At 30.5% G+C, this 13986-nt stretch overlaps 1 protein-coding gene across 1 annotated transcript; it reads left to right on the top strand.

Annotated features, from left to right (window-relative positions):
• Positions 1-1991: 1991 nt before the first annotated feature.
• LOC110728377 (protein indeterminate-domain 7-like) lies at positions 1992-6076 on the top strand. Its single transcript, XM_021908025.1, has 4 exons — positions 1992-2254; positions 2589-2918; positions 3122-3521; positions 4708-6076. Exons 2-4 carry the CDS (start codon positions 2663-2665, stop codon positions 5807-5809), a joined length of 1758 nt encoding a protein of 585 aa, XP_021763717.1. The 5' UTR covers positions 1992-2254; positions 2589-2662; the 3' UTR covers positions 5810-6076.
• The last annotated feature ends 7910 nt before the right edge of the window (positions 6077-13986 follow it).

Below are 13986 nucleotides of genomic sequence, written 5' to 3'. Positions count from 1 at the left end.
TATTTTAGTAACAACACTACTTTGTGTTTCTTTTGACATTTGGGTTTCACTAATGTTTTTCTATTGCACATGCTTTATATACCAATATACCATCCATCTAAATAAAAGTGTTTTAAGTCAATACGACAATACAAATAGGTGAGGATTGCCACACTAATTTTTGGTTATTTTATTTCGATGATTTTAAATTTGTGTCTATTTTCATATTAAGCTAACTTTTCACTACTTTATTAAAAATAATATAAGAGGGAGAAGGTTGTGGACATTAATAAAGAGGAGGTGGGGGTGGGGGTGGGGGTGCGAGGGGGATTGGAGAAGGTAGTTATCAACCTTTTTTTCTTTTCTTTTTATTTTTTTATTAAATGTTGAAAGCAAAATGTCATTGAGTTTTCGCTTATCGGCAATTTTGCTCCGTAACAATCACCTATTAATTAAGAAGTTATAAAAATCAAAGTCGAAAAAATATTTAAAAGTTTAGACATAAGATCAAATCTCATCTGTATAATATATTTTTATAGCTCTTTTAAAATCTACTCATACAAAAGTAAATAAATAAATCATGCTGCAATATTAGAGGTATGAATTCTTTTTAATTATTTATTTAAGTTGCAGTTCTATCAAACACTACAAATGTGCTTTTCTATCATTTTAGGGCCATGTGGGCCATTGGTGTGGACTGAGGTTGAAAAAGAAATGAAATCCGCCTCTCCACCGGTAGGAATGTGTCTCCATACTTTTAGTTTTTTATTTACCAATGTGCTCCTATAAATTTTATTATTGTCTTAATCTAAATTATTTATTTAATTTCTTACTCCATTTATTTCTTAATAATTATTGAGCTATAACATTAAGTTTTATATATTAAAAAATGAATTTGGTTGTACTTTTCTTCTTTTGGATATACAGGAAATGACTTTTAAATTTTTTTATGTTTGTGTTATACATGGCTATATTTTTTTACAAATATATTAACAGTAAATTTAAATGAAAAGTAATGACGGATAAATTAATATCAAATGAAAAAACTGTACTCCGTAACATCTAATTATAATTTTTACTAATATACCAAAGTACTACAAATATTAATATAATGGTCGAAGTTGATTGATGTTGTTTATAGTACAGTAATTAAGAATCTCTTGAGTTATTTCTGTTAAAACAAAAAACTAATAGCTAAATTAGATTTCACTATGTATGTATACTCAATTACTCACTACTTTGCAACAATATAGAAGTGATAACAACTCAGTACACCATGACCACTTTTCACACAAAGATGATGAAGTCACATTGTGTGAATAATATGATGATCAATGTCCCATGTAATTTTAGCATAGTGCCCTTTTTTGGCATAGTGGTCACAGTAAGTTTTCCATTCTCAATTGTGTACTTACTGTACTTATCATTGCATCTCCTGATTAATAAATATACTCCATAACACAAATATAGAGCTAGTACACAACTCGACCAATCGATCAATTAATTTATACGACCTAAAAAAAAATGATCATTGCCCGTATATATCTATATTTTTCACAATGCAATAACTATCTACTTTTAAGATGGTTTAGCAATATTATATGTATCGAAGGGTGATTTGTAATGCTATAGAGATAGATGACACAACATATTGTTAGGGTGATCGACTTTTCATTTATAAAAGATTTATCAAATAATTATATAGTTCAAGGGTAACTTGCTACATATCGCACCTACTCCATATAAATTAACCGTGATCAATCATACCAATGACCAACAATAACACATCCAATCATTGACCCTCATTCAATGCATATACATATAATGGTATGAATGTCTCTAGTTACTTAATTCGAAGGTACAAGTACAAGCAAGCTAGGTTATTCAATAGAAGTAGCAGTAAAATTTACACACACACAAATGAGACAATAATAATTATTATTACTATTAACAAGCAAAGACAAATTAACTTGATAGTAGTAATAGTAAGAAAGAAAGAGAACAAAGGATAGGACAGAAAGTGCAACTTCAGAGGAGTGTGACTGCCCCAGTTTTTAGCTTTGGAAGTGTACATTACATAATTTAATTTAAATTACTAAATGATTTTTTTTTTTTTTTTTTTTTTTTTTTTTTGAGTGGTGGACTTTACAAGGGGGAGGAATCACCCTTACCTTCTCATCCACATCTCTTTCTCTCTCTACTTTCTCTCTCCTCTCTCCCCTTCTCTCTCTGTCTGTGGTTGCTGTTTTGTCTATCTTTATAAGCATCATCCAAGGTCAGTTTTATTTATTTATTTTTCCCTAATAATAATATCCTCTTTTTGGTTTCTTCTTCTTTGTTTTTAGCATCTTAGCAAGTATCAAAGAATTTTTCTATTTTAATAAACCTCATATCATTTAATTTTATTTGATTTCTACCTCCTTTTAAGATATATTCTTATTCATCAAAATTATTAATATACCTTAATATTAAATCAGATTTTATTTGATATTTATTTTTGTTATTAGGGTTTGTTTGTTGTTTTTTTTAGATCTCAACTCATCAAATAATTAAACATCTTGATCAAAATTATTGTTTTCTTACCATAATTATTTTTTTAATTGTTATAGATAGAATCACTATGCTTCATTAAGCAAGGTATAGTACAAGTACAAGTTTATTTATTTATCAAAGAATTTTGAAGATGATGAAAGGGTTGGGTTTAGATGAGAGCATGTCCAATTTGACTTCTACTATATCTGGTGAAACAAGCATTTCCTCAAATGCTAGGAATGATCAATCTTCCTCTACCACCACCACCAACGCCAACAACGCCACCAACACGAACACAAACACGAACACGATGCTATACACTCAAGCATCTTCCTCATCATTCGCCTCGCCTCATCAAGTTCAACCTCCTCCTCCTAAGAAGAAACGAGGCCTCCCCGGTAACCCAGGTTGGTATAATAATATCCTCGTAACATATCTATATCTGTATCTATATATATATCTGCAGTATCTAATACTGATAGAGTATAAAACCAGTCATGTGACTTCAACCATCAGCTTAAACCTTTGGTTAAGTAAGTTTCGCCGTTACATATATGTAACATTGATATAGTTATTATTATGACAACTCGATTTTAATGTCTATTATCAGACCCGGATGCGGAGGTGATAGCACTATCACCAAAGAGTTTACTAGCAACAAACAGGTTTATCTGCGAGATCTGTAACAAAGGATTTCAAAGAGATCAAAATCTTCAGCTTCATCGTCGAGGTCACAACCTACCTTGGAAGCTTAAACAAAGAGCGAAAGATCAGATAATACGAAAAAAGGTGTATGTGTGTCCCGAGCCTAGCTGTGTTCATCACGAGCCGTCGCGAGCGCTCGGCGACTTAACCGGAATTAAGAAGCATTTCTGTAGGAAGCATGGTGAGAAGAAGTGGAAATGTGAGAAGTGTTCGAAGAAATATGCAGTTCAATCTGATTGGAAGGCTCATTCCAAGATTTGTGGTACTAGAGAGTATAGATGTGATTGTGGTACCCTTTTCTCTAGGTAAGTTTATTACATATGTAACACATTATATTCATGTTCATATTTTGTTATTAATAGTATGGTGGTATATAGTATGAGCTTAATCTTATTTGGGAAATAATCACAATCCAATGATGATAACGTGTTGAGGTTTAATTTTTACTTTTTGTTCCAAGTCTTAGTTTCTAGTTTACATGCATGTATCCTTGACTATATGTATTGGTTCAAATGTGTCTAATTATTATGTTGTAAGTCATCACTAAACGTAATTGCACTTGTTGATCGAACACTCAATCTAGGATTTTTATTAGGAGAGGGGTTGAGGCGAAATTTAATAATTAAAAGGAGTTTCAAACGAAATCATCCTTTTTACAGTATCATCAGGATAATAAATACACTAGTAATAAGCTAACTGCTTTTGAAATCATATGCAAATTAGTCACCTTAAATTACTCAATGTAATGCAAGATGACTTGTATGATTGCATGTGAATTTCCCAAAATGGAATTATTATAAGCTAGATTTGTAATATAATCAAACTCTTTTCTCACATAGACTATCTTTTATACTAAGACTTTTAAACCCAACCATGGGAATCCCACTTTTAATTTTTATAATTATGTTTCACTCATTATTACAATTTGAATAACAAACATACATGATGCATAAAAATGTATTGGGATTACCAATTTGTATTCTTTTCTTGTAAAAATAAACAACTTTATTCTTTAAAACCTTGGGATGTCTTTTCATGAGTCAAGCCAATAATTATAATGTGCCCGTGAATGTGTGTGTAATGTGTATGTATTCATATGTGTGTGAAAGAAAAGAAGGGAAAAGCATACATGTGGGGTTATGCAATGAAAAAAACTGGTTGAAATTTTTCTAGCTGTTTGTTTCCAACTTACCTCCATCTTAGTTGTACTATTGCTAAATTTCATTCAGAGTTCATGTGTTTTTTTTGTCAAACAACAAAGATGGTTAGTACTCAGAAAAAGAGGAGAAAAGCCTTGCATTTCGGTGTTATTATTATTTTTTTTAACGGAGTGTGAGAATTGCGAAATAATCATTAATGACATGCAACGAACTAGTAATGCTACTATTTTAGCCTATTGCATTGTGGTGTAACGAAAATACTTTTGATGGTATGAGTAGTGTATTTTGTAATTTTTTAAATATATGGTCGATGTTGTTGTGGTGTGTGCAGGAGGGACAGTTTTATAACACACAGAGCATTTTGTGATGCATTAGCAGAAGAGAGTGCAAGAGCCATTAACCCTCTTAGTACACTTCCATCATCAGTATCACACCAAAGTGGTGGACTTGCAGGAATTACCGCTAATAATTCTTCATCTCACTTTTCTCTTCCACCTCACTTGACTTCTCATCATCAACTCCTTCAGTCTCTTCCTCTCAAGAGAGAACAACCTGATCACCACCAACACCAATTCGGCCAACACTCGAATATGATCAATGTTAGGTCGGATATCCCACCGTGGTTAGCTTGTCCTCCTCCTCCGCAACAACAGAATGTTGTTGATGGTGGAGGTGGACAACTCGATCATCACCCGCATTCGTCTCATTTGTACTCCTTCCAACACCACCACCAGCAACAACAACAGCAACAGCAACAACAACAGCATCAGCAGCAGCAGCAGCAGCAGCAACAACAACAACAACAACAGTATGAACAACAAAGTTCAAGTAATAATGCAATGGGGTCTACATTGTCATCTTTTCAAGCCCCGGCCAATCCCCAAATGTCCGCCACCGCCCTCTTACAGAAGGCGGCGGAGATGGGGGTGACCGTAAGTAATCAACAACACCGACAGCAACAGCAACAACACGGCGGCCATCAAGTAGTACTAACAAATAGTACTAGCTGTGGACTAACCGTTAACCCAGGGTTCATGGAACAAAATCAAGGTATGACAACACCCGAGGGGGACGGAGTCGGTGGAGGACAATCCTCCATGCTGCATGATGTAATGATGTTAAGCTCATTTCAATCTTCAGCATCATCAGTAAGTGGCGGATTTGACTCGTCGAGTTTTGGTGACTTTCATCACCAAGCTATGACCGCGACAAAGTCACAACTTAACGGTGGCGGTGGTGGTGGAGGAGGAGGAGGCAATGGTGGCGGTAATGGCGGCAACGACGGGTTGACAAGAGATTTCCTAGGGTTGAGAACATTTACACATAAAGACTTCCTAAACATGGCAGGGTTAGGACATATGAGCCCATCATCAGCCTCTTTTGAACAACAACATGAGCAACATCAGAATAATAATCAACAAACACCTTGGTAAGGGCATGTTATGGGTAAATGAGTTAAAATTACATTTTGTTTTGTTTTTGTATTTAAAATTTTTGTAATGCATGTTTATAGAAATTAGTGAACAATATTTCTCATGTTACAAACTTTGTAATTTGTCACCATGTTTAAGACAAAATAAACTTTTTGAGTAAATTTTTTTCAAAATTTTTATTTTTTATTTTTTGATGGGTATTGGTAGAGTTTATAATGGAATCTTGAACATGAGGGCAACTGATGATAATGCCAATTCATTTCTTCAGTCAGACACCTTTTTTTCCTCACTCCCGAGAAGTATAGTGTAGCACTGTATGCTTTAGTTTTTTTTTTTTTTTTTTTTTTTTTTTGAAACAACTGTATGCTTTAGTTTTGATTCCCCTTTTATCAAAATTTTTAACACAAAAATAGTTTTTGAAAATAATAAAAAGTCTTAATTTTTAATGGCCTGGAATATAATTCAAAGTAATATAGCTAGGTCCAGTTGAAATTAATTGTCATTCATGTTGATGTTAATATAATGAATGACATGCACTGTAGTTCACTAACAAATGCAAGTCACTTATTAGCTTATTATTGAGATATTGCATTCAATCAATAGTGCATTATCACCATATAATTGGGATATGTAAAAAAATACGGTCTATATATAATACAATTAGTACGGTTATCATACAATTATATTGCCCTAAAGTAAATTAAGATCAATGATATATTGTCCTAAAAATTCTATTATTAAAAACTAATCTAAACAAATGTATGATTCGATTAACCTTCATGGTTAACCATATAGTCATATAAAGACAATCTAGTGAAATTCATAGAAATCTTGCTTTTACAAGATAATGCTACACTATAGTGCGTAGCTTACTAGTTAACTATTTTCCATAATATATACTATTCCCATCGTCTTTATAAGTTCTTATTATTTTGATTTATATGTAAGATATTTGCTATTAAAACTGGCAAACTTTTAGAGACGAAAGAAGCACTTCATGTTTTCAATTAATCCGCATGGTATAACAAATTTTGTTGCTTTTGAATATTAATACAACAATATTACTTGTGTTTATAATTCCAATGCACATAAATACATTATTATTAGTCACTTTAAATAAAATACTACATCGTTTTTGAAAATTCAACTCACTTACTATTCATCTGGTCAAAATAAAATAACTTTGACCACATATTATGATTTATACAATAGAAATAAATTAGTATGAGGGATTTTATTAGATTCCCCTTATTATAAATTTTTCAAATATTAACTTTTTATGATTTTCACTTATGCATAGCCGAAGATATTCATGGTCAAAGATGTTCATTGGAGACCACGCAAATGCAAAGTGAGTCGAATTTTTAGGAACGGAGGGAGTACTAAGTTTACTAACCCTCCATCTCTATCTATATAAGTTCTTTAAGTGGAGTTTTTTGGAGCAAAATTTTCCTCCAATACCATTTTTAATTAATTTTTAGTTTATCTTGAAAATAATAAATCTATTACTCCGTATATAATTTTCCAAAAGCATTTATGATAACTCTATATCTTATGAATTAAGGTAGTTATTTTCTCTAAACTTTCTAATAATTGAATATACCAAATTTATTTATATTAATTGTATTGCTCCTCATTATACAATTTTTTTGTTAAAAGAAGTACATGCATTTTCTAATTTAAGCTTGATTTTTAAAAATAGCAATTGATGATGACTAATTCCTACTTACTAAATTGCAATTTATTTAACTATATATTTATTTAAAAATATAAGGATAGCTCGTACATAAATTAGTACAAAGTATTTATTAATATACTCATTAACAAAGACCTAAAATAGTAATGTAGCTAGTTTTTTGCCCTAAAATTTTACATTTATAGCACGATATGGTGATCATGAAAAGCACAGAGTTGTTTGGCAAATGGTTTTTTTTTGCCAACTTTTGATCGACTTTGACCTATATCAAATAGGCAAAAAAAAATATGATTGCCAGTAACGTATCCTATTTGTTGGCTAAAAAGTTAGGCATGAAGCCAAAACAATGCAAAAGTTGGTTAGATAAGTTTTTTAACCTGTGATTGTTGCTTTTGATAAAATAATATTTTGATTTATCAATATATAGTACGTAATTATTAGTATACTAAAGACTACTCCGTGTACATCCAATCAATACACATTTTATTTCACTAGATATGCATCTTTATATAATATATAATGGTAACAAGCGTTCATCCTCTTCACTGTAATGAAAAGTTGTAGGTCAAATAAGTTTCAATGTTATAGTTTACTCTTGCAAGCTTATTCTCTTATAATAAAAAAAGTCTAGCTAATATGTTCTCATTATCGTATGATGAGTCCTAATAAGTTTAGTCCACACGAGTTTAGAAGATTTCAAGTACTAGTGAAGAGTGAGAACACACCCTTATTACTTTGTATTTCTAATATGGAACCATCCCAACATTGACCCCTTAATTACATTCCAACACATTTAATTAGTTTGTAACTAAAACCATTTTATTAAAAGGTAATAATATATGAAGTAAATAATTATTAGGTTTTGTTGTACATATAAATAGTGTTATACATAAGTTAATTTAATAATGATTTTCCCTCAAAAAATAATAATAATAATAATAATTTAAAAATGCATAACAAAATTATGTGTCGATTTATATATTTAATTAATTTAACTTACTATTTTTCCTTTGGAATTCTAGTGCTGTAGTACATGTATGATACTCCTACATACAAAAATCCACCAAACATTTTATTTTTGAAAAAGAAAATAGTTTTTTTTTTTTGGTATGTAGCTATATGGTGGGCCTTCCTACATACTAAAATCCTACTCAAGTTATCTCATAAGGTCAGTACAAGTTATATACATGTGTCGTGAGAAGAGGAAGTTAAAAGATAATTGAACTCGTGTCCTATACAGATAATGTGATCAGTGTAAAAACTAATCGAATATATTATACACCAATAAAGTGTTGGCTCACTTGATAAGACTCTTACCTCAAATCCTAGAAGTATGGGGTTCGAATCCTACCAAGTGAGGGTACTAGGGGATAGGATTTCCCTAACCATCCCCTCTATTCCCAAGTGCTTGGCCTGTAAATACTGAATAAAAAAAAAATCGTAAAGATTGAGGTTTGGTCAGGATACTCCACAAAGATAGTATATATAAAAATCTTAAGTGAAGTAACTACTATTCATTTTGAAAACTAATTAAAGAAATTTCATAGAATAGTTACTAGCCAATGTCGATGATGAGCAAAGTAGTAGATGTGAAATGATAGAAAATTAATGTCATCTAGGGATCAACAAAAGAATTAAAATCATAATTGCAAAAAGAGTAAACAAGGCTAACAGCCATTACAATTTACAAGTACTACAACTAGCTGTTTCCTACTATACAAAGGTCAAGTTGTCATTATGCAATTGGCAATGGCAAGCTGTCACCTCACTAGATTGCATTCACTTCAACAAGTAGTAAAGTAGTACTCTAATAATAAAAGTAGTACAAAAAATAAACATATTCATCTATTTGAAGTTTGGGGTTATTGTAGATTTGCATTATTTACTTTAACATGGAATAGACTACATAGTCATAGATTTGATCAAGTGTGGATATTGACCTATATGGCTATCTGTTGTAGATTCTTTCTTTGGAACCGCCCTTCTATAGTCCTACACTCCTATACATTATCGTGTCTCTTTTGTTTGGATTCTTGCATTGTGTCGCCTCCGAGATGTTTAGGAGGTGACTAATAGTTCGTTTTAATAATCAAGTTTAGTTCAGAACATATTTAGCAGGTGAATTATTTGTACTTTTTATACGCTTTAAGAAAAATATAAAAAATTGCAACACTTTGATTAAAAAAGTGAGAGTTTTTTGGTTAAATTGTTGCAATTGTTATGAAACAGGAGATTTAATTTTTGAAATAGATATCTTAATATAGAAAGAAGTCTAAATTGCTATCTTTAAACCAGTCCACCAGTCTAAGTTTAGACTAGTTTGATTAGTCTAAGTTAGTTTTGATTTATTTATTTTTGATAGATGTCCGAGACTTAAATTTTTAAAACTCCAGTGTTTTGTTTGCTCTTATCTGATGTGTTTAAACATCCCTATTTGCCTTTTTTTTTTTTTTTTTTTGTGTTTAAACAACTGTACAATCGGATTATAAGAATCAATTGCAAATCTCTTAAAATCGAAAAGAAAGTTCTAATCATTTGAACTATCTCTCACTCTAATGCATATTAGCTAGACGTAACTAAAGCCGACTACATGACAAATTCGATAAATTAATATGCCACCTAATGCATATTAGATGTAACTACAATTTTTTTCAAATGTAAACTAAAAGTTTTGTTTATAAGCAAGAGACATTATACAAAGGACGACATCTTCAACAGTAAGATTTGGTCGCAAGTTAAGATGTGACGTAGTGGTAAATAGAGATAATTATACTTTGTCTAATCCAAATGGGTCAAGGAGGTCGGACTAATTTTGGGGTTGTAGGGATTACATTTATACTTCTTTTTTTTCTTTCAAAAACAGCCTCATCACTATTGTGGACCTCATCTCTATAGTGTACTTCAAATGAAGGAAGAATATATTATTCAACTAGGAGATGATCGAGGCTATACGCTTATACAAGGACTCTCTAATCTTAAAAGTCTTTCTTTTTACTCAATTTTTTTAATGGAAAAGAAATATTCGTGAATAATAACCCATACGTCATGATTATCAAGATTTGTAAAATATAGTTTAAAGATTTAATACGACTTTCATAATTAAAACAATTAATTTGTATATATATAGGTTAAAATTTTTACTTCAACTCCCCCGACCTTCACCCTTAAAAGTTAAATAAAATCTTTAGTCTCCTGAATAATTTCAGATTTCGTCTAAATTTATACAAGTATACAATAATAAGATCATTGCAACTAATGTATTATTCAATTTTTTGTACGATCCACTAGAAGAAGGTCCAATTTTCTACGTACTTGTATTATGGAGTACTAGTAATAGGTAAGAAAAAAGCAGAAGAATCTTCAAAGTAAGAATTAGGGTTAAGAGTTAAGTCCATGACAAATTTACAATACAATCATGATATTATTGTCATATGATATAAATAATTAATAAAGTAAAGAAAATAACATGAGAGTTATGGCCTACATTAAAAAAGACATTCAGAAACACATATCATACTGTTTTTGAAGAATCGTTTTTAGCAATAAATGCAAGAGTAACATGTTGTTGCATGCCCTTTTTCCTCTGTGTGCGTGTAACATAGTGCTCTCATAAGTTGAGAACTTAACACATTTTCTGAATTTCTATGTAATAGCTGGATCATGCTATAAAAATTGCTAAATCTTATAAAACCTCCTTTTCTTTTAGTTTGTACTATGAATAACAGCAATGGTAAGGGTGAAAGTTATTCGGATTAAGGGGGGGAATACGGTTAGGAACTTTTTGGAACAAAAAGAATTGTTTAACTATTTCAAAATTCTCTTTGAAGTGTTTGGTTAGGAGCTGTTTGAAAAAGTTTTTTGGTCTATAAAGCTCATATGAGGTTGAAAGAGCTTTTAGCTTTTTTCTTGTTTTATACACTACAATAACTCATAACTAACATGTATTTACCAAACACTTTTACACAAATAATTAATTACAACCAACTAGTCAAAATAGTTAATACAAATTAAACAGCTAATTGTCAAACAAAACCTAAATTTAAAATGCAATTAATTTAAATTGAATTGTAATTTAGGTTGCATTATATATATTTATGTAATATCCAAATTTTTGAATCAAATCGAATTGAACAAATTGAAATTATGTAAATAAATAATTCATTTTAACTCTTTAAGAGTAGGGTGATAAACTGATAATATGTTGGAGTTATAATTTAGACTTAAATTTAATCACGCACATTAGACGTCTATGTTGTCAAATAAAGTCAAGCGTAGATCCCCCCCCTCTCTTTTGTAAAAAAAAAAAAAAAAAAAAAAAAAAAAAAAAAAAAAATTAGTACTAGATTTCCTTAGTTTAGAAAATTTATAAATTAGAACTTAAGTCTATTTAGTAATTTTTTTTTTTATTTTTTTATATATTTTTTTTAAGAAGTCTATTTAGTAATTAGAACGTACTCATGTTAGATGTTTGGCTCCTCTTTCAGTTGTTTTCTTAGTAGCACGCACTGCCAAAAAGTATTGTGTTGAGTTATAAGTATACTATTAATTATGTTAGATTAGATGTTTAAAATAATTCTATGATTTGAAGTAAAGTTGCTTATTAATATCTTAATAGTGCGCTCAATATTCTATGAGTGGCTTAAAAAAGTCCTTATCCTTAATAGCCATAGATGATTAGAGGAATAGCAAAATCGGATTATTAGAGATATGTACATTGTTTTGCATCCACACAACCATAGAATTATGATAATTTTATTGATTGTGTTTTGAGGTACCTAACTCCCTTTTGAAAAGTCAATATGCACTTAGTTCAATTTTCTTAGCCTTAAAAAAATTCACATTTTCAAAAATTGTCTCATATTTTAAATTAACTTTTACGGTTGTTGATTTCAAACTTTAAACATTAATAAACCTAAAGATTTGTAAGTATAAATAATTAGAAAATTAATATTTAAAATTTGTACGTTAAGATAAATCTGTTAGTAATTTACATAATGAAACTTATTTATATATATTAGTTGAAAATAAGACACGTAAATATTACAAAATTTTATAAAAATAAATAAATAATTTTGAATTACATATATTTTTCCATTAATCAAAAACTTTTGTCATATCAAGTGATTTTTGATTTATTTATTTTATAAAAAATAAGGTTAAACTAGAAAGACAACCCTATTGAATAAAATTTCTCATAGGTCAACTTTGGTCAAGCTTTGGATTGGAGGTCACGGCAGTAAACGAGAGGGGGTGAATGGATGATCTAACCAAATAGATCGAGTTATGGACAAAATTAGAACATGTGACCTTTCACCTTTGTCGACTTATATAATGTGAAAGTTCTAACTTCTAAGAGCAAATAGGTAAATAATGATAAAAAGAGATGCAAAGTAGGAGTATAGACTACATTTATAATTTTCTTAACATTTTACTTTTAAAACGGAAGTTTTGGTTGTATGTTCTCACGTTTCTCACTGATATATAAGAGTTTTAATATTTTTTTTTTTCGTTCACTAATAATTTCACCAATTCACTTATTCATTTGAAAATTAAACTTTTAAAATTTAAAATTTACTCATTAATATATAAGAATATAAATAATTAAGTGACATCTTGTTATTAGGTTAGTCTTTATATATATTTTATCAAAATATTAACTTTTTATAATTTTTAAAGTTATTCAATTAGAAATAATATCCATGAAGATCATGATATAAGAACTGAAGCAATCATTGGCGAACGGAGGAAGTAAAAAATGGTGGGAGTAAAATTTTAAAAAAGGAGGCCAAGATTGCGGTATTTGTGGCTAGTGAGCACACACATTAGTTGATGTCCAAATTTAGAAGACAGCCCAAACCCGAAAACCACATACTTGTAGTAGTTTAAAATGAAATGGCCTATACAAGCAGCCCGGCCCTATTTACCACACCCAACCCCATTTAGAGTTTTGGACCAACCTGTTTGACTAGCTTTATATGTAGATTAAATATTGAAAACAAATCGTTCTTCTGTTTCATTTGATTGGTTGCATTTCACTTTTTAATCAAAGCCCAATCAAATCATTCATTGAAATGCAAGAAATAGACCTGAAAAACGTGGAATGTGTAAAGGGTCTCAATGCTTCAAGAATAAAATTGTACTTGCTCTGTTTTAAATTAGATAACACATTTGACTTTTAACACTATTTATAAACTTTATTTTGTTTGTGATTTATAACTATCAAAAAAAAAAAAAAGGTGGAATATGTAAAGGGTCTCAATTTTGAAGGCCCGCTATTTCAAAAATGCATTTGTAATAGAGGCTTTTAGGGGGCATGATCCTAGTTATTCATGTGGGGTGCTAAGTCTCTGCTGCTTGAGCCTTGAGGGGTTGAAATGGTGAATTGGGAATGGCGCGAACAATAAAGTTTGGAGTACGGGCTGGATTCCAGGAAGGGTCTTACCTCCAACCCCAAAACTGGGTACTACTGCAAACCCGGACA

Source organism: Chenopodium quinoa, unplaced genomic scaffold (assembly GCF_001683475.1).
Source record: "Chenopodium quinoa cultivar QQ74 unplaced genomic scaffold, ASM168347v1, whole genome shotgun sequence".
In the NCBI taxonomy this organism is placed as follows: Eukaryota; Viridiplantae; Streptophyta; class Magnoliopsida; order Caryophyllales; family Amaranthaceae; genus Chenopodium; species Chenopodium quinoa.
The sequence above is the reverse complement of the archived record's forward strand: the minus strand, read 5'-3'. Positions and strand labels throughout refer to the sequence as shown.